The sequence below is a fragment of the Patiria miniata genome, unplaced genomic scaffold, assembly GCF_015706575.1.
Source record: "Patiria miniata isolate m_02_andy unplaced genomic scaffold, ASM1570657v1 HiC_scaffold_21, whole genome shotgun sequence".
NCBI lineage: Eukaryota > Metazoa > Echinodermata > Asteroidea > Valvatida > Asterinidae > Patiria > Patiria miniata.
This window is the reverse complement of record NW_024037060.1, coordinates 6,187,032-6,208,908: the sequence shown is the minus strand read 5'-3', so window position 1 is coordinate 6,208,908 and position 21,877 is coordinate 6,187,032. Positions and strand designations below refer to the sequence as shown.

General features: G+C 40.1%; 1 protein-coding gene across 2 annotated transcripts; it reads right to left on the bottom strand.

The window, feature by feature from the left end:
- Positions 1–607: 607 nt before the first annotated feature.
- LOC119729562 (high affinity cGMP-specific 3',5'-cyclic phosphodiesterase 9A-like) lies at positions 608–21,554 on the bottom strand. 2 transcript variants are annotated; one of them, XM_038202173.1, is made up of 18 exons: positions 21,216–21,554; positions 20,896–21,047; positions 14,604–14,674; positions 10,893–10,970; positions 10,543–10,589; positions 9,704–9,761; positions 8,529–8,599; positions 7,821–7,902; positions 6,993–7,080; positions 6,702–6,776; positions 5,843–5,929; positions 4,828–5,015; positions 4,147–4,303; positions 3,726–3,842; positions 3,402–3,506; positions 2,685–2,813; positions 2,307–2,405; positions 608–1,865 (listed from the first exon to the last, which is right to left on the bottom strand). In XM_038202173.1, the coding sequence occupies exons 2-18, from the start codon at positions 20,971–20,973 to the stop codon at positions 1,815–1,817; spliced, it is 1,581 nt and encodes a 526-aa protein (XP_038058101.1). In that variant the 5' UTR covers positions 20,974–21,047; positions 21,216–21,554; the 3' UTR covers positions 608–1,814. The 2 variants fall into 2 exon arrangements, with proteins under 2 accessions (XP_038058101.1, XP_038058102.1); XM_038202174.1 differs by having other exon boundaries at positions 6,993–7,077.
- Between the last annotated feature and the right edge of the window lie 323 nt (positions 21,555–21,877).

The following is a 21,877-nucleotide window of genomic DNA, read 5'->3' as shown; positions in this document are numbered from 1 at the left end:
TAGAAAACTTGAAATTCAACAACGATTTTGTGCATCAAATATACTCGGATCGAATGGGTGGACTTTTGCTGCGTCATGTACAATTTTGAATTTGACGACCTTTACCGAGATTTTCCAAAACTCAGTCTTCATTCGGCTCCGCCTGCTAACTGTGCTATTTGGGTGCCTAATTTTGAAGATTCCAGATCAACATTAGTCAATCAAGGGCGGATCCAGGGGGGGGGGGCAAAGGGGGCCATGCCCCCCCCCCCCCCAAAAAAAAAACGAACAAAAAAAAACCGAAACCAATTTTGTTTAATTTTTTTATCCGACATCGCAATAAAGGCAGGCAATGAGTACACCACCATCTTTTCCTCAAAAAACATTGGTTAAAGAACGGTTGTCGTCGAGCTACCACACAGTAGCCTAGTGGATAGCGAGATGAGCTATGGATACAAAGATCCCTGGTTCGAATCCACGTCGTCGCTGCTCATTTTCATCAGCTATTTTTCTTCTCCAAATTTATCACTGAGATAATTTTAAATTAAGGGGAAAATAGAACGAGAACCTAAGTCTTGCAATGATTCAAAGGAAAAACTGAATTATTCATGACATTGCCCCTAACCCTCCTAGGAAAAAAATTACGCTGCCTGACCTACAATTTAGACGTGAGCGTCAACTGTCCGGTCTGGGAACCGGAACCAGACTATACAGCACATTCCTTAGCGGTTTACGTTTCCCATTCATAGTTTCGTCCCAACTAAAGTTGGGACGAAACTGTCCCGACTGCAAACTATAGACCAATCCGGGCACGCTGTCAGTTCAATCACGGAGGCCCCCTGAGATGGCGAAAGGGAGCACTGTGCTAGCTATTGTCCAGCTAATCCGTCACGGGCAGTTGCTTGGTACATTAATGTGCACAGTGGTTTCTCCATTGAAGCGGGCCTCGTGATCGAGTGTTGAGTGAGTACGTGCCCGGATTCGTCTACAGATGGGCCATCACTTCACTTGGGCAGTTGGTGGAATAGAGACAAGGAGACTTTCGTAATAATTTCCCATACTGTATTGTTAACATAGTACATGGATAACTTGCTTCAGAAGCGATAACGTTGGCTGATGGTACAGTCTTCGCCCTCCGCCTTCAGCGACCTCGGACCTACTCCCACCTTGCGCACCCACCGAGTGTTGTGTCAGCCATTACTTTGGCTTCTATTTCAGGATTAAACTTTCAGCGTTTTACCAATAAAAAAAGGGCTAGGCCTACTATAAAATGATTCTGCACTAAATTTGGATATTTTTTTTTTAACAAAAGATTGGAACATCAAAAATCCAGACTGATATTGTTTCAAATCCAACTTACAAATCAAACACGGACGATTCATTTTTGCAAGCCACATCTAGTTTTGTGCTTTTAATAAACAGTTATCGTTGACTGGTTAATATTCACTATATATAGCACCTCAATTCCAGTCGCATTCTTGAACACTGTGGGCCTTTTTCTCACAAAAACCCCTAGATATATGTACCAAAATCACCCAATCCGCAATGTTTATACACTGTCTCCCTGATTTACTTAAAAGTACCGGTACATGTATTGTATTATTTACATTTTAGATTATGTGCTGGGCACAATCAGCCGAGAACTTGTGTTAAACAATAAACATCACATTACAATATTGGTTGTTTAGTGTGCTCCGTACGAGCGAATGTAAACAGTACACACGTATACCTCAACAAAATGACGTCACATGCATGTATACCTGCCCTTTTGTCATTGCCAGGGACCCGTTTCAAAACCTACACGAAGAGCGCCCTCTCGAGGCTCCTCATCACCTTTAAGCAGAGTTGTCGAGTCCAATGAGCTGGTTGGATTCAAGCATCTTTTTCTGTCAGAAAGATAAACAAAAGGAAGTTAATAATGAAAAAACGCAGGTAAATGAACTTTTACTGCATCCACAAAAGTCATTAGTGTTTCAGAAGGCTCGAGGGTGGGTCAGGGAAATATATGGTGAATATGGTATATGTGTCAACTTTCCACCAATAAACAATCAACATCATAAAGACTAATATCGTCAACCCATTTACTGACTGGCTGACTAGCGATCAACGACCATACTTAAAATATTGACTGATCGTGAAACACTGAGCAACCAACCAACCGACAGTGTCGTAACTCGTGTCCAGACTTGAACTGGTGTCCACTCTGACTCAGATATGATGACACGAGTACAATCAGCTGTTCCCCCAATCAACCAACCAACAAACCGATAGACTGACGGACCGACTGACCAACTGACTAACGGACCAACAAACTATCTAATTCTCACCTCTTCTTTGACCGCATCTTCAGAGGCCTTCAGTTCCTCATATCGGTACAACGCTTCTCGGAGAGGCTGAACCATCGATATATCCAGCACCACAAACACCTTTCGTAACAAAATGATGTAAAATACTTTCAGAAACGTCTCTTTTTTTCCCAAGTAAATTGATGATTGGCATCTGCGAACTATAATGTCTCCCTAGTCTGCCACGTAAAAAGCTGCATGGTGGCCTCGATTTGTTGTTAGCGCTGTTTAATCGAGCTTTTTCTGCTCTCGGGTCTCAAACTTGAAAATGTCAGTAAGTACATTAGGAATCGATAGGATAGGAACATTTTGGCTAAATAGGAACGGGAATATGAATATTGGCTGAGGTTTTATTCTTACCTTAGCAACAACCTCGAACATGGGAATCAAGACAAACTTGATAAAACCAATCTGCGAAGTGGGCTTAGTGACTTTGTCCCGGTCCATGAAAGACGCCACCGGAAGTCCCTCCTTCTTCTCTCGGTCACTCTAAAATGGTAAATGGTCTTATGAATATGCATATGATGACACAGCCAAACAAATGTGAATACGCATGTCATGACGCAAAGAGCATTAAATTATTCATGATAAACACTACATGAATATTCATGTTTATTTCTGACCGGCATAAAGTATTGCTACAATAGGCAATCTCTTATGAATATGTATATGATGAAGTACAGCCCTGAATTATTCATGACAAAACACGTCATAAGTTTTCATGACTATGTCTGACAACATTAAGTATTGCTCCAACTAGGCGATCTCTTATGAATATGTATATGATGAAGAACAGACCATAAATTATTCATGATAAAACACGTCATGAATATTCATGACTATGTCTAACCTGCATGAAGTATTCCTCCAAAAGGCAATCACATATGAAAATGTATATGATGAAGTAAAAAGATATAATTATTCATGATAAAACACGTCATGAACATTCATGACTATGTCTGATCAGCATTCAGTATTGCTGCAATGGCCAAGCAAATATGAATATGCATATCTGACCCAAGAACACTTAATTATTCATGATAAAGCACGACATGAATATGTATGCCCAAATCTTACCTGCATGAAGTATTCCTCCAAAAGGCAATCCACCCAGGGTTCGGACACCTCCATTGGTCGAACCTCATTGGATATGTCACAGCATTTGATTAGCAACATCTTCAACTGCCAATGAAACAATGTCAGACGAATCACTCTGGAGTTATAACACTAGAGGAAAACCTACACAAACTTTACAAGCAATACTTTTTGGTAATCTGTGATATCACTAAAACTTCAATATTTAAAGAAAAAGCCCCAATAAAAGTGTATAGGATCTAAAATTGACGATGGAAGTTGATATTGTGATAAGTGATTTGAATAATATGATATATAAATGCTTACATAGTTGAGGTGCTCTTCGTTGGTGAACTCAAAGCCGGTCTCCACGTATTTCTTAAATTGGTCAAGAATCTCGCTATGGCGCGCCATATCGGTAGCCAGGATCAGCATGATGATGCCCTAAACAGAGGTTAAAGGTCAACTTAGGTCAACAACAGTGTATTTGAATTTAAGATCATGGTTTACCGCAATTTCCATTCACTCTCTTTCTTTCTTTCTGTTTTTTAATTTTTTTTGGTTTTCTTTTTGGAAAGATGAGTTGATGCTTGAAGCCCCTGAACTACCGTGAGTCTGAAAGGTCACCACACAATTTCTGGTAGGCCTATTCATTTCCCGCCCATTCCTAAAGTCGCACAGAAATGTTTTGTACATCTGGTCCTCCGTAGAAACTTTGAGTAGGTCTGGTATCGCGCCTTCTCCCTACCTGTCGAATCGCCTTGAACGTGTCCGGATCTGTGTTACCGAAGATATTACAATCAGGGTTGCTGATGATTCTGAAGGCCACTGCGCAGTGGTGGTTTTCCAATGGCGATATATCGTTGTAGCGAATGGCAAGGTCAGTGCGTGCGTTGATCTGGTACCTAAGGCGAATTACGAAAAAGAAAAGGTCAGCAACAGTAATATTTGGTCTGAATAAGTCGAAAAAGCGCCATTTTTCCCCAAATATAATTGCCAAAATCGATCCCACAGGATGAATTTGAAGGTCGTGCAAGGATGTCAAATGCAACAATTTGACTATATCCCATATAAAACTGCAAGAAAGCTCGCCAGACATAATCGTTATTAGTTTGTAATTTATGTTATAAAGCGCAAATCTACCAATATCTGTGCTCGTCTTTATTCTGCCTGCTAATTGGGCCTATAAAACGTCCCGAATACACCTTAGGTCCTCGGGAAATAACTATGCTGCCATTTTGGCGCAAACAGCCGGTTAACATTTGTGGGCTTGGTCAACGTATGGTGAAAGTGTTATTGTGTAAGGGTATTTTTTCGGTCAAATATTTTCGTTTAAAAAAACCCCGAATATCATACTGGTGGGAGAAGTGTTCAAGTTGAGAACAAAATATACATTTGCAAAATTCACGACGAATGAAAGAATTCCTACGTGTTGTTGTATCCCGGGTGATCCAAATCGTGACAGAGGGCTGACGTCAGAAGAATCCCCATCTCCATCCGGGTCAGTATTGACCTGAGGTCACAGAGGTGAATCATCCCATACATCATCTGGGTCACGCAGAAGCAGTGACGGAAGTTGTGAAAGGGATTGTGACGGTAGTTTTCCTGAACGCACAACTGCAAAAAAAAACCAAGGTTTAAAGCCGGAATGGAAATAAAGGTCCCCCACTAAAGAAGGGCATCTTGTCGCTCGGGCTAAATTAAGAAAGTCAATTTTGAATGAAATTTTAGCCAACACGCAGACAAGACATTGGTCAGAAGGGTTTCGTTACATTTTCTTTGACGTCATAAATTTCGCTAAGGAGAAGATCTATGTGCTATTAAAGTTGTATGTATACTATAGTAGGCCAAATCCATCAGAAACCAACCAAGCACTTCTGTCTGAAAGTGGAGGTTCACCGTCGGCTCGAAAGAGTTCAATAAATCACACTCGCTCATTGCATCCCTTGAAGATTCTCTATATTGAAACAAAGGTGAAAAACCTTCTTTTTTTAGGGGGGGGGGGCGGGCGGGGGTTGTCAATGACGACTCTGTCGCATTGTTAAGCCTTGTTGCTATGACGTAGTAAAAAAATGTAAATTATTTGCAAGTACAGCCTCTCTATCACGCCGACCGTGCAAAGGGACCTCATCAAAAACAAGATTACAAGAATCAAAGTGAGGGGAGGAATTTCTGAAAGTGAATTACTTGTCACCTTTATGAGTATCTATATACAGCAGAGTCGTAGTCTAGGTTCTTGCGATGGATCACAATTCATTCAACACAAGCTATTCCAATGAACTGTGGCATTCCTTTGTTATTGCTCGTCACTTGTTACTTGTGACTGGACTTGTGACTGGACTTGTGAAATGGACTTGTGATTTACTTGAATGTGATCACTCTTGTGATGTACTTGTGACCCGTCACAAGAACCTCGACTATAAACATAAGGGTTGCATCCGTACCAGAAATCGTTTGAGCACCAATGAATTAATATTGAACTCCTCCACAAGTCCCAGTTCGTAGTACATATGCTCCAGCAGGCATAACATCTGTGAAACAAAGACAGAAATGAAAAAAAAAAACCGTTTCAACATCGATGTCAACACCTTCTTAGTTACTCAATCATCGGCTTCACGGCGGCGCGGCCGGCGTTTCGAGGAGTACTATGGGTCTGTAGCAAGCTTCGGCTTCAAACACATTTGTCGACAAAGTTTATATAGACCATGTGACCGTTGAAGTCATGCGGAAAAGCAAACGCCGGCCATCCCAAATATTGAAATATCTTTTGCATGTTATTTGGCCCACATTAAACAGCATGTCAACAAATCATTCACATTTCAAGAGATATATACACGCAGTGCATAAGAGAACCAGTTGCTGAACGCTGGCGTCACGTGACCACAGCATGCAATCTGCAAACAAATGTCACATGGTCTGTACTTTCAACCGGAACGACATGAACTCAATGGTTGGTTTATCCCACTGCAACTTTACAGACTTTGTGGAAGAAGTTGCCAAAGTTGCCAAATTGCGCCCTCACTCGGGGAGGTTTTATTTGAATTAAGCGATAATGAAAGTACAAAGTGTGCACTCCTGCTTATCACAGAGGAACAAATACCTGTCCTCGTCGAGGGCGCTCTACGCAAGGGGTCAATTACCTATTTTAGGGTGAAGACATATTCGTCCTTGTGGATAAGGCAATCTTGTGACCTTTATACCACAAGAGTGCCAAGCCGTCTCTCCAACTTCTCATTAGTGGAAGATTTCTTTTTTTTTTTTAATTTTGGCGCCCAGATATTTTGACTAAATCCTGCAACTAACCTCGTTGGATTCCCAATGCCAGATGTCGAAGGCGGGTTTCTTTAGGTACTCAATTGTCTCCTGAGACAGTGTGTACTGTGGAGTAAAAAAAAAACAAGGAAAAAATGTTTTCATTTTTCAAAAACGAAAACACAAAAAGGCATACTGAAAAACAAATTAACGTTCACATCAGCTACATACCCGAAGGCTTTGTTGATCCCTCTCAACCAACGTTTCTCTTTTTAGAGATTACAACAAATTTAGATTTCGAGTCCGAGACCAAAACCCTGCACCGTGGCTCAGGGCACTTACCTTCGGGTACTTGGGCACGTCTCGGCGGGCTACAATCTTCGTGTCGTCTCGCTCGGGAATGGAGCATTTGCAGAACTGCACGTGTCTGCTGCAATATAGAAAGTTGCAACGGTGTTATTTGAAAAGTAGGGTCTGTACCCAAAATGGTGAAAGTTCCTATGTATGCATTAAGTTATCTCCATTTTATAGGGTCCATGAAGCGGATTTTTCTTAGGAACGTATTTTGTGCAACTTTCTACTCCTCTCAAATGTATAAAATATATTTGACATCCCTCTGTGATTAATTTTATTGAAAGTGCACTTCTTCAAACATTTAGAATTTGCCATGTTTTTCCGGACAACTGAGGTTGCTGTTGCTGTGACGTCATTTCAGGAAGACACTGTTCAGTTTAGGGATTTTCTGTTCAAATGGTGGACCCAAAAATTAGCTTATTGAAGATATTTGTAAAAAATAAAGTTTTACCAAAGAAAAGAAAATTTACGATGGCGAAAATATCCAAAATTCTGGAAGCTTTTGGTGCTAAAATGGCTGTATCATGTAGGTTTCTGCCTGAAATGACAACGAAATTTTGCTCACGAATATGGAAATTTGGATAGCATAAAATTTAAAGAAAAACCGCCAAAGTACCCTTGAAATTGGCAAAACGAAAATTGAAAATGGGGTTAAAAGGGACACACAAAGGTGCATATAAAATATATGCATGAGCCCTCTAACAAAAATAACTCATTTGCGATCGTTTTAAATTACTTAAGTATTGCGCATGTCGGACGTGGTTTGTTGCCATAGTGACCATGCAAAATCAAGACGTTCGTTGTTGTCATAGTTACCTCTTGGCACTCAGTAGCTCCTCCTTGAGATTTTTCAGCTCGACCTTGCATTTTTCAATCTCGATTGCCTTCAAACTTTCCACTGTGGTAAAAAGGTTACGTAAAAGCATGTGTGGGACAACTTCTCTAATCGTTAGCTGGCGGAAGATTCACTTTACGACGAGATATACACTACCGTCAAAAATATTTTTGTTGCGTTTTATGATATATCAAGAAAAATCTGGGGATCCGCTGCGATTTCTATGTTACCGGAGTAAACATCGCTTTACTATAAGAAAGTATCGCCATATTCCGAAATAGGGTCAGCAGCTGGAGTATTGGAACTTAGTAGAGCCGCCTTTGTTTCCGATTCCCGTTTATTCATCACTTATGTGACTTGCAATTTGTACCCAGGAAATTTCCCATTATTTTGAATGGCTACAGATCTTGATATCATAAAAATCTTCGATGAATCTCAGGTAAAACAGCAGTAAAAAAAATACCAAAACAATAAAATATTGTCAATCTCTCGACTTTCAGAGGCATCACTTGAACTTTGAATGGGACGGTATGTAGGCCTGCAGTGGGATACAGAAGAGACACGGGTCGAAATTGGAGCTTATCGGGTGTTCCTCTGGTGTCTAAATCGGTGTTCATATCTAGTTTTGGTTAATGTTAAGATCAGCATTTTTTTGTTTTAAATACATGTAATTTTTAATATTAACTTACTTTCCTTTTTCTTTTCCATGAGCGAAATTCGTGACGACAACTCTTCCTTTATTTCACTGACACCCAAAGCCCTGGAAGGCAATTTTATAAAGAAAAGAATCATATTAAAGAAAACATGGCCGTCCATACATAGACTTACCAAACCGTCCGAGGCATAGGAAAGAGATAAAGTTGGGAATATTAAGGCTTCGGGCAAGTTGGGTTGGAATCACAATTAAAAAAGACATTCATTGACGTTCGTGTTATGAAACACCTCAGTGCGTATTTTGTATGTACGAGCGAAGAAAAATAACTGCAACTCTTGAACTGAAAGAACTGTCGGCAATGACGCACTCCGTGATTATAATTATGCTCCCCGTCCCTCGGCCAAAGAATTTGTGCAACTTCGTCATTAGTATTAATGGCGTCTATTGACTTTCCTCAGGATATTCGTTACAAAACGGATTGAATGAAGTGCGGCGTTTTGCTACTACAACGTGACTGATTTATTTGGGGGGCAAGGGCGGATCGGGGGGGGGGGGCCAAAGGGGGCCATGCCCCCCCCCCCCCAAAAAAAAACGATACCAATTTTTTTTTTTATGTGACATCACAATATAGGCAGGCAATGAGTTCACCACCATCTTTTCCTCAAAAAACATTGGTTAAAGTGGTCAGAAATTGCCTCCGATCGCACCACAAAGCACCTGGAATCCAAAAATTTTCGGGGCCCTTAAGCGGGCCCCGAACCCCACGCCGTAATTTTTTGACCCACTTTTTCGGGGGACCAAAATTTTTTTTGGCCCCCCCCCAAATTGTGTTCTGGATCCGCCCTTGTGGGGGGGGGGGGTATGATTTAAGGCCATCATCTTTGGCAGTTTGGGTTGCCACCTACGTTTCTCTGTATGCTCACTTGGAATTATTTATATTCATGAAATGTATATAGGCTCTATTTATTAACATATATTAGAAAAGAGATTCTGCGTTTATCACCTATAACTTTTACAATGGGTCGTTTTTGCCGAGATTCCAGAGAGCAACTCACTTCGCCCAGTTTCTCTGTCCTGTCAGAAAAGGAATTTTTGGTCTAGGAACATTGCGACTGCGTGTTGACCAAACGTTTTACTAACTGCTACCTTTGACCACATAACTGCCCTAGGAAAGTATCCCTCCGCTGCACACGAGGCCTATTCACTCACTTGGTGAATTGATCCGCAACCTGCGTTATCACTCCGCACAGCACAGCATTTTCTTGTCCTGTGGGCGGCAAAGAGGATCAACTTTTGTTATATTTTGTAATAAAAAATGGGGAGGGCCAGGGAGAAGAAAAATTAAAAAGAAGAAGATAGAATTAAATGAAAATGTAAAACAAGATATATGAACATTTATATACGGAGTTAAAAAAAACACATTTTGCTACGTTACTATAACAAAATTCCATTGGAAGCCGAAGAGACTCCATCATTCAGATTTCATTCACAACTAGGAATTCATTATCTTGGCAGTTCCCTTTTTTTATCAATTTTCTGTGTCTCTTCTTTCAATCGAATATTCTTCAACGCGTTCCAGGTAAAGCTAGCTGCCCAATTAATGGTTCTAGACAACTGATGAAAGACTACGATTTGAGGAGACAGGTCATAATTAAGGTGGGTGATATCAGGGTCGTAACTCATAGCAACAGTTGACGTAGGCATCACTGGTGCACGTATAAACATCAGCCGGTGTAATATATAACAATGCTGATCCTATCCAGAAGACATATGACGTGTCGAGGGGCCGGCCTGTGTGCATCAATAACAACCGGCTAACGAAGTCATCAACCCCACTTTCATCTTCATCATCATCAGTTTACATTTCTTCATTTTCCACTATCAAGAAATTTCTCCCTTTTTCGTATTTGGTTGTAGCTACAATTATCTGCATTGTTTTGGATAGGCTCGTGAGCTTTTGAGCTTGTTCGGCCAATTAATTGTCAATGCCATTTATTTTTTTGCTGGGGATAACGAAACTTTTTCTGATGTTTTTGAAAAAGACCGACCTGTTGGCTGAGCTGCGTCATCTGCCACTAACACTTTGTACGCCGTGCTGGGGAAAAAAACACACGAAGACACAGAATTTAACGAACCTTATTGGCTCCCCCCAAAAAAAGACAAATGAATTTAACTTTAAATCCATAATTACTTGGTTTTATACACAGCAGTTGTTCAGCTTCTAACGTTAGAAAATTTGATTGATGGTTATAAATATTCATTTCAAAATAGTTTTTGTTTGCTACACGTATTTAATTTAAAGTTTGATCTAATGTTAATTTTATTTGGTTAGAAAGAATGGTGATCCGTTTCCCCTTTGCCCTTATTTGTCAATCAAATGCAAGCTGTGGCAACTTACACGGCTGTGTTGTGGGGCATTGCAGACGACACGCTGACAAGGGCGCCATCAACGTCCTTCAGTGTGATGGATGCCGTCCTGTTGGACAGAATGAAATTAACGCAGCGAGAATCCAATCAGAACAACCTTGTGGACATTTTTTTGTGTGATTTTGACAATTGACATGTCCCCTGTGACGTCATGCCGACAGGCACCCCCTCCCCCGAAAAAAATAACCAAATCGGCATCCTTCTTGTGTAATTTTGCCCATATAAAAACAGCCAATGTCAACACTACACATGTGCACACACAGTGAAGAATAGAAGCTTTTATGTCTGTATTGAAAATCCACCCCCCCCCTTTCCTCTGAATGCTCTTTATAATACTTTTATATTTAATTATTCACGAAATCACGAAGGAGAATTCAGCCTACCAAGCCCGACACCCGTTCGCGATGTTTTACTGTTTCGAGTCGGTTTGAATAGTCCATTTACAGGATGGGGGGGGGGGGGGGTGTTTTCAGCTGAGGTGCACGACTCAATAGCTCAACTGCAATCAATAGTCCCTCATTCTTTGCCTGATTCCAGACGTGCCAAGTTAACATTTCCCAAAATACAAATCTTTTAGAAATAGAGATATACACGTATTTCTATTAGAAAATAACATATCTGTATTTCGAGAATGAAAGTTAAATTTGCACGCCATAGATATCGCCATATTGAAACGAAAACGAGGCTGCTCTTCCATATTACTTGTTAAGCTTTACCGTCAGAACCCATCCAAATCGGTTAAACAAACGATAGCACGTTTCACTTTTTACAACAACCACACATGTCTATTAATGCTAATACAGATTTGCATATAGGCCTATGCATAATACATTGACATTTGTTGTGTAAGTGCCCCGGTGGTTTTACTGTTTATACTAACAAAGTATAAACACCCAAACAAAGCCAAACCTCCCAAAACCTCCCAAACAAAGCCAAACCTCCCAAATCACTAAAAAAAGGAGCTCAGTAAATTGGCCCTCCTGTCCAGTTATGCCATCTGGAACGCTAGGCAGGAGCCGGCCTGGGGGTCTGAAAACCAGCCCTGCATCAGTTTTCGACGCCCGCCATGATCCCCCCCAGTCAATCCTCACATGTTGTTTTCTTTGGTATTTATTTTGGTAGTAAATTTTGGGTTTTTTTGGTGTTTTTTTTTACTTTGTACAGCCCTGCGTATTACTTGGACCACTTTGTGATTCAGGTGTCGTCCTGAGCTTAAATGTTCCTCGCTTTGTTCTTGCTTTAATGTTTTCTATTCTGCTTGAATAAAGGTTGATATAACAACATGAGTTAACGGATTTTTTCCCCCGAGTCATTTCTCAATTTATGTCCAGGGCCTGCGGCGGCTACACTTTGACGTGAATTGTTTCTAACTCATGGAACATTGTGACTTGCACCATTAATTAAAGTTTAACGGGAAAATATCGAGGCTTTTTTGTGTCACCATAATACCGTCTGCAATGAATCACCATTTTACAAAGCGGGAGAAGTATTCTCCAATCCTTGTTTCTGTCATGCCTTGCTAATGGCTCGTAGTGAGAAACCCACCATTTGCATCAAAACCGCATAGCAACCGTTTTCCCTCGTTACAAGATGATAAATGGGAATATTCCATCACCTAGCAACTGCGTGGTGATTAAGGAGTGCCAGGGATTAAATTGTACTGTCATCCTAATGGATCTCGCCCTCATGCAGTGTCCTGTTTCCAACAAATTCACGTTTTCAAGTTGTTGTTTTTTTCAGAAAGGCATGTACTTGTGTTAGTTTGTGCTGTAGGTATTTTTTTTTTATTATCATGTGAACATTTCATGTAAAGTATTTATGTAGATAGGTTAATATTTACCACCGTAGAAATCTATATTATTTTCTTTTTGTGTCCCAGGCTACGCAGCTCCATACAATAATCGCACGGCAGGTTGGATGGTAACAGATTTACTGAGGAAATAATGTGCTTGGCCCGGCGGTTTTAACCCTAAAAGGGCCGGGTTATTTTGACCATCTCTCAGCCGGGGGGGGGGGGGCGGATTCCGCCCCCAAGATCTCGGCCATCGAATGACGATGAACATACTCATCATGAACATACCCAAAAAATGTCATGACTATAGGTCAAAGGGTTTTGGAATTATAGCTAATTAATTATTCACAGTACGAATGGTAATTGTGCTCTGTGTACACGACGTGGAAAGTTCAGTTTTCACGGCGCATAGCGCCGGAAAATTTTTGGTCCGATATTTATGTGTTTGGTATCAAAGATGCGCAAGGCTCGAGGCTAAAAAGTCATAAAAGCTCGGGTCGCGAGAAAAAAATTAAGGCTATCGCGGAAAAAGTTGAGGGAGGGGGCGGATTCCGCCCGGCCCTTTTAGAGTTAAACAAGTACGCTTAGAACCGGCTTAGGGCCTGGACGCTGAAAATGGCCCGAATCGAAGGCGAGGGTCATTATCCGCGTCACCAGGCCCTTAGCCAAGAAATTCAAAACACGAATTTCCAACGATTTTATGCAACAATGTTACTTTATATTTTGTAAAACACCACTCTTGCCATGTCTATTGCCTTTTGGTCGAGAGCCCGTCGGATGGTTTTAAAGCTATAGTCCATCATTTGCAGCCATCCGAAAAGTAACTGGCGTAATTATTGTTGAAAAACTTACTTGTTTGAAAGATAGTAAGGGGACTAAACTCCCTGTGAAATTATTCTTTCTGGCAAGCTGTCATTTTGAAGTAATCAACGAAAGAAGGCCTTTCCAACGGTGCGTCTGAAGAAAATTTAAATTAGTAGTTCGTTTTGTTATTCGGCGAAGCGCGCGCAAGCATTGGCACGACGCGCGGTTGCTATAATTCGTCGGATCAGTGCGCAACATCGCGTAAAGCTGCAATCGACTCATGATTCAGCAACTTTTGATTTGAAATTGAGATCCTAGAATGCTGTTTTATCTCGGAATATACAGCTGAAGCTGACTGAAACTTCATCAGGTTAGTTGTTCAGTGTATCCTTCATTAGATTTTGAACACTTTTGTTGCTTCAAAAGAACAAAATGCACAAATTACAAATGATGGACTATATCTTTAAAAACTTATCCTATTTCAAAGGTTTTGTTGAAAGGAAACATTTGATAGGCGCATAATGTCCCTTTAATGGGAATGTACAACATTTGCTTTTGCTGTAATTTTCAGAAATAAATGGATTTTGAGGATTAGTACGTTATAGCAAATATTGTTACACTGACTTGTTTCACGTTTTGGGTTCGTAGATGCTGGAAAAACCAAGAAAACCAATCATGTTCTCGTAGTCTGGTTCCCCGACGCCACTTAAGATGAACCGGAGCAATTTATAGACTTCGGGGAATTTTAAGATCATGAGAATCAGTCTAGCAGGCTTGTAGTTTTCACAGGTTTGTAATCAATTGCAAAGAAAACGCAGACGAACTAAATATGAAAAATTAGGAGCACTTTTTGAAAAAAAGCCAGATTTCTCCAACGCTGGTCGGCCGACCAGCGTTGGAAAGATACAATTTCTTCTTGAAAATGTCAGCACACCAGGAGCCGCAACTTTAAAGGATGATTTAGGCTTTCACTGCCTAACAATCCAGTGAGATATTTCGTGATAATTTGATCGTTTCGATTTTTGATGTTTGCAAATGTTGTATCTTCCCTTTAAAGCAGAAAGTCAACTATTCGAGGGTACTTACTTGCTGACCCCTGCCGCAGCTGCCAGCAGATCGTGCACGTCTCTGCTGCTGCAACGTCGTCCAAATTTCACCTGTGAGCATCAATTTAAACCAAATCTTCATACAAATCAATTATACTTATAAATCATGTATGGTGCGCTCGGCAGCACAAAGAACAAAGCGGCTTGGTGAAAAAAGGAGGAAAAACTAAAACAGTTGATAAACGAATATTTGAGTATCGGTACGTCCCCCGGAAGAACGGTAAGAACAGAATCCACGAAAATCCTCGACGGTTTTAGCTTGAAATTAGGGCCTAAGAATAAAGCGTCTTGGTGAAAAAAGGAGGAAAAACAAAAGCAGTTGATTAAAGAATATTTGAGTACCGGTACATCTTCCGGAAGAACGGTTACCACAAAAATCCTCGAAGCTTTTAGTTTGAAATTAGGGCCTATTCTTTTTTTTTTCCAAGAAGCGGGCAGGATTATCGTCAAAGGACGTATGGCGCGGGGCCAAGCCGTTTCACATCACGCAAGAACATCCACGCAACCCCCCCCCCCCCCGATACATGCTTCGTTTCGTAAAGGGACTAGGTTGCCTTGACAACGAGATGTGATCTTTGTGTAGGACACTCGACCCTGTTGATGCCACTCAGTACCTATTAACCCTCCTCCTTCACAATTTAATAAAAAGATGTGCTGAGTTTCTTCCCTAAGGGTTCAAACGAGATGCGCGTCTTAGCTTTTTGCACGAATTGTCTTACTTCATCTCCATCGGCCAACCGTGTAAACCACTAAGGCCGCAATTCCTCCTCCGAGGATTGCGCCAGAATCCATCCTGTTAAAGCGCATCGGAACAAGCCTGGCTGCTCGGAAGCAGAGGACGTGTATTTCCTCCCGTTAACGGATGTCATTAACCGTTTCAATGATGTTTCCGCCCAAGCGGGAGCAGACATTTTCATCAATAATGACTATAGCTAGCCAGCATCATCATCATGCAAAAGCATGGTGTGCAGTAATTGGTTTTTTTTTTTTTTTGCTGAATAATTAATGTTGATAAACTGCAATTTGCAGATAGATTAAAAATGCATTTTTAAAGTTGCTTTGATTTATATATGATTTTTTATGTAATTACTATTTTTTACGAAAATCAACATAACCTTGATGATCATGGGTATATTACAGGAAATGAATCCTCCTAATGAAGGAAAGCATTAGATTAAAATATTCTTTAAAATATCAAAGCAAGACAAATCTTTCTAATCAATTTTCAGAAAATATGAATCTGACCTGTTGGAATATTATCCAGTACAGACAATTATGTTTATAAATAGAGATCACGCTTTTGCAGAAATTTGCAAACAGTTTCCCAAACTGGGCACAAATAACTCCCTGTTTTTCAATTAAAAACATTCTCTGTTGTTTTGACTTTTTTGTCTATAGTCTAGTGTCTTTTGATTATATACACTAAAACAAATGGTGTTCGCATTTTGTTTTAACTTCGATTCTTGTACCCATTTCCCCAAACGATTGCATCAATAAGACATGTTCAGATCTTTTTGCACACTGGTATACGAAAGCCTGTTTATATTGTAAAAAAAGAGCATATCTTTTTGAGTTCGGTTTTGCTGGCGTACACAATATGTTCCCAAAAAGTATCCGTCTGACTATTTTTGAAATAATTATAAAAATATGAAGCAAATTTTGAAAATTTCCGATTGTGCAGATACTCCTTACCCTTGGCCTCAACCCCTATGTGTTTCATTTAATTTCAGTCACGCCTCACTGCACAATGGTCCATTATTGATCACAACAAAAGTGTGACCAAGTTCCTTGCCTTAATCAATTTCAGTGCTGTGTTATGCAAGCTGCGTAAAATCCTTCACAAGTGTCCAAAAATGTTGTTGCAATCAATTGACCATTGTGTAGTGAGGCGTGATGGAAATGAAATGAAACTCGTAGGAGATTTGAGCAAGGATCAGGAGTATCTGCACAATTAAACATTTTCAAAATTGACTTTATGGTTCTGTAGTTATTTTAAAAATAGCCAGACGGACACTTTTTGTGGGGACACCGGCCTCGTGCAAAAAGAGGGTAAAGTTTTATTTGTCTTGTGATTTATTACGGGCTTCCGTACACTATATGTCTATAGCTCTATACCTGTTATGGTCGTCCACAACTCTAAAACTAGATGGATAGATTCGAACGTGTTGTTTTAATGGGTACAAGGAAGTGTTTACAATTGTGTTTAAACCCTGAACACAGTTTGTATAGTGTACTCAACTCATTAACCGGCTTCATTTGGGAGACAAATTTCATTTGGGAGACAGATTTCATTTGGGAGACAAATTTCATTTGGGAGAAAAAAATACTGACGGAGGTTACACGGGGAAGGTCGGTGACTCGGCCAGAAATTCAGGGGAAGAATCAGTTATTAAAACAGCGAACAACCGTCTGCCGACGAATTTCCCAAGAGCGGACGTGAGTTAGTTTAATCCCCTCGAATCAAGAACGAACGCTGACGTTGATACACTACAAATAAACATGGCAAGAAATGTAAGGAATATATACGGGTACAGAATGGAGAGAAGAAGATACCGTTGCTACGGCAACGAAGGAGTAATCCTCTTGCGCTGCCGGAAGGCTGAGTACAATGTTTTCTGCTAAAACCTTGAAACTGAGGAGTCCTATCCTGTATTTTTTTTTCAATAATTCAAAAAATTCCTGGCAGTTTCCTTTGCTTAACATAATATATTGTGTATTGTTATTATTTGGTCTCTATAGAAACAGCATATGTCCTCCTTTCAAATCTTCGCTGCAATATTCACCCGGTACCGTCAGAGTTAAAACAGACATTAAATTCAAGCAAGATTAATTTTGTCCCATTTTAAATTCGATTACAGTGACACGCGCTGACTCTTTTCAATATACCACACTGTTTCAATCATTTCAATGGAAAATACAAAATGAACGAAATTATCAAATGTACAATACAGGCCCAGCCAGCTTGCGATATTTCTTTTCAGTCATCGGGCTGTTTAAAAACATGAAATGTTTATGAAATAATATATGGGGTGAAGATCGAAAACCAATTAGTTAAATGTGTACATGTATATGCTGTTCGTGGTTTATTTTTCTAATCTTGTCAAAATCTACGTCCCAAATTGCGACAGAATCTGTCCTAATAAAGTTAGCAGACGAGTCACTTAGAATAAATGAAATCAATTTTTTTCCCCCAGAAAGAACAGAATTCTTCTATCAGATGGAATTGTGCAAGTAGCACTGCTCCGGTCCCGGAGGCCGAATATTAAATGTCCACCTTGCAAACCATTTCGTGGAATTGCTGGGCAATATGGTAAGCTCAAAATTCGAAAGACAAAAATAAAAGGCTCAGCACTTGAAACCCAAAGGCCGTGCGATAAACGGTACTATGGCTCTGAGCCGACTGTTGCTCAATTCACAGAGCAAGAGTGCTTGTGCTTATTTGAGCTAAAAACATTAATGGATCACGAGTGGCTTTTTAGAAACGCGGTCGCGTCATTGACTCCTACTTGCTCACGCGATCTCGATCTGTGATGTACTTACAAGAAACTGACTTGTATGTTTACTTAAAAAAACCCGCTTCTCCTCAATGAGTTTTCTCTGGGATAAATTCACGTCAGTTCATCACAAGACGTTATTGACGGATTGATCTTTATTTGTTCTCTTTATATTATGTTTTTGAGGTTGTATATATTGCAGGTTGGTCCGTTTTGTCGTTGTGGATTGTCGAAAAGGGCTTGTTTTTAATATTTTTTAAGGGCAAGTAATGAGATCTCCAATGATGAATTCAGTGCATCACGGGACAAGAATTGAGTGAATCTGTGAAAATGTTAACCCTAAAAGGGCCGGGTTATTTTGACCATCTCTCAGCCGGAAAGATCTCGGCCATCGAGTGACGAAATTTTTTGAAACTTGGTACATGCAAAGAGCAACTCATTTTGAATATACCCAAGAAATGTCAAGACTATAGGTCAAAGGGTTTTGGAATTATGGCTAAATAATTATTCATGTACAAATGTACAAATTGTAATTCTGCTCTGTGGACACGACGTATATTGGAGAATTCAGTTTTCACGGCGCATAGCGCCGGATTTTTATATTTTTTTTTACGTTTTTGGTATCAAAAGATGCGCAAGGCTCGAGGCTAAAAAGTCATAACAGCTCGGGTCGCGAATTCCGATATTTCTTATAAACATACCTTTTAGGGTTAAACCGTGCATAAAAAGTTGTCGCCCACATGAAGTGCGGTTTTTTGAGTTAGATAATGTATTGTTTATTCGGTATCTCCTTCTTGATAATCTAAATATTTAAGATGACTGCATAGATTCGATTAAAAGTTTCATTTTGTCGCGAATAATTTCTTTGAATAGAAGCACTGCTTACACTTCAGCAGGGAGCTTATTTGCTATCGCCCAAAGCGCGGAGGAGGCCTGAAATGACGTGGCAACGTATTACCCCTAACAATTTCTTCTGCATTGCCATCACGTTGAGAAAAAAACCTGTTATTTTGTTTGCCATGAAGGTGGGAATGCAGTGAAAAGTTGATTGATTTTGTTGCATTTGACGTGCCACGGCTCTTTCAATGTCAATATCATTCATACCTCGCATATTAAATTACCACTGGCGGCTATGGGTAATTCTTTCATTCTTTACACTAGTATACACTGAACACTGAGGGAATTATGGAATTTTACGTCTGGGTGATGTAATTTTTTTATTAGTGTCATGCGTGTAATTTGTTTTACTCTTGAACACATCGTTGGAGGACAAACCCCGGTATTAAAATGACATGTTGTTTTTATCAATAGTGGCAGCGGACAATGATAATAAAAAATAATAGATGATGTGGAAAAGCATAAAGGTTGAAAAGTGTACGTTCGCTTGACTCGTTTGTGTTTGTATGTTTGTCGATTGTTGTTTGTTGGGGTTGTTTGTTTGCTTGTTTGTTGCTACCTTCTCATCACTGGAAGAAGCAAGAGGGATTTGACGCTGGTTTTTGGGGAAAAGACGACAAAATGTCCACCGGAAAATTCACATTATAAGGAAAAAACAACATTCAATTTGTTGATTCCTAGAGGTGTTTTTGTGTGGTTTATGTAACGATGCGTACCTGCGGCGCGACCCCAAAACAGGTGTGCGGTATCTAGCCCCAAATCACGATATACAATATATTTTTCCAATTAAATCAAAGGGTTGTTTAACTATATAAAAAAAACCAAAATTATTGGGAAACATATTTTATATTTTTTCCAATTTAGTTTTCCTATGGAGAGAAGAAAATATTCATATCGAAATACTTGTTGTTTACTCCTTTTTGCATCTTTCTCGTTATCGAAACAAAATGTGAATGTGCAGAATATTCTCAGGCTGCGGCGAAATGGTTTAACAAAGAGCTAAAAATAACTTTTCTCTAAAAATCGTGAACTATAATTTGCGGCATTGGCGCAAAGGGTTCCTTAGAAATCATTTCAAAATTGTCCACCCGGTAATTTGATAAGAAAGTCTTAAATTTGTTATCGGACAGAAATTTAGGTCACTTGATTGCGCCGGCGGTGCAGTGCTATATTGCGAGGTTTTTTTCTTGAGTTTTTTTTTGTCCAGTTACGGCCTTAACAAGACGCATGCACCCCGGCTAGCCATAAAGAATAGCATAAATTCATAGAGCACTCTTGAAACCGTTGTGAAATCTTTGTAAAAAAATGCCAGGATTTCATTAGACTATAAAAAGGGAATATGATAATGAATCACGTGATGTATTAGATTTATCACGTGATATTGTCATGTTAAATGGGAATGATAAATGAACAAACAAATAGGCCTATACGGCAAAAAAATACAACGGAGAACATCCAGTATATTGCAAAAGATTTACTACAAAAATTATCCTGAGTAATTAAACTTATATAAATTACACGACACTTTTTTTCCCTGAGGCGATCATCAAGAGAAAATATTTCTAAAAAGAAATACAAATTGTAAGATCAACAACCCAATATCAATATTTAAAAAAAGGACAAAAAGAACCAAACGATAGCCCTTAACGGGACCACTATAAAACAAAACAATCTGGGATAGAACTGCGGTGTCTCGAGAAATACAAACGGTGAAATGAAATTATAGTGCCCCCATCCATTGAACTATACATTGACACTGGTTCGAGACCTTCTTGTAAATTCAAATACTTGACTTGAAACCAATTTCATTACCGAAGAGAATTGAATATACACAAACCTATATGTTGTTAATTATTAAAATTTCAATCCAGACACTCTTACCTTTTGCTTGGTTCCGTTAATATCGAGGTGAATACAAGCCGGGACGTTGCTTTCCCGGGATGCGGCTCCGTTACCCATGGTTATCTCCGCCACACGGTGCTGCTGGGCTGTCGGTGAATTGGACTGAAGACAGCTCGATGGAGTCGGTCATTCTACAGGTGAACAAAAACACACGAGGGTAAGCAATCTCCGCGGCCAGGCAGCAGTATTCAAAAACATGGATCGAATCATGAACTGTAATAAAGGAAGGCCTTTAAAATACGGGTACAATTTTACAAGTGGCGAGCACTTTATTTACGGGATGCTGACATGACACTCACCGTTGGAAAATGTTACAAGGCGTCCGTACGTCGGGCCGTTCGATCAAGTTGTTCCGTCGAGTATAGCGCGAAGAGCTCCAGCACATCAACACCCGAGCTATAGTGTTACTGTTAGACCACTTTGTTGCGTTCTATACTCCTTGCGTCCCGTGCCGCAAGACAGGCAGCAAACCTGGAACCTGCAATGCATCACCCGCATCATCGGTCTGCCTGTAGTTACCATGACAACAGTGCCAGAATGGACAATTCTGACACGGGGGAGGAGCAAAGGAGGGACGATGTATCTGCAGTGGGCCGTTGATATTTCCATCCCCCCTGCAACTGGAGGGGAAAAAAACAAAACAACGTGTAATTACATGCGGTTTTTTTTTCTTGTCTGTTGCCATGGCACCCTTCCTCTGATTTCTAGCCGGGGATGATCTGCTGCGGAGGATATAATGAGCACGAGAAGCGATACAAGTGAAATTTCGCGTATTTAATGTGCATGTGGAGACTAGAGTGCATTCGCATTTACTTCGGCCTATAACGACTACTCAGCGTGCATGCTGCTTATCTGTAGGCCTAGGCTTCTTTTTTTTTTAGTCAGATGAGGTGTTTCCTTTTGATGGCGTTTTGCCGATGTAAACTGTGATTCTGTCCCCTAGTAAATCTGTCCGGGGGGG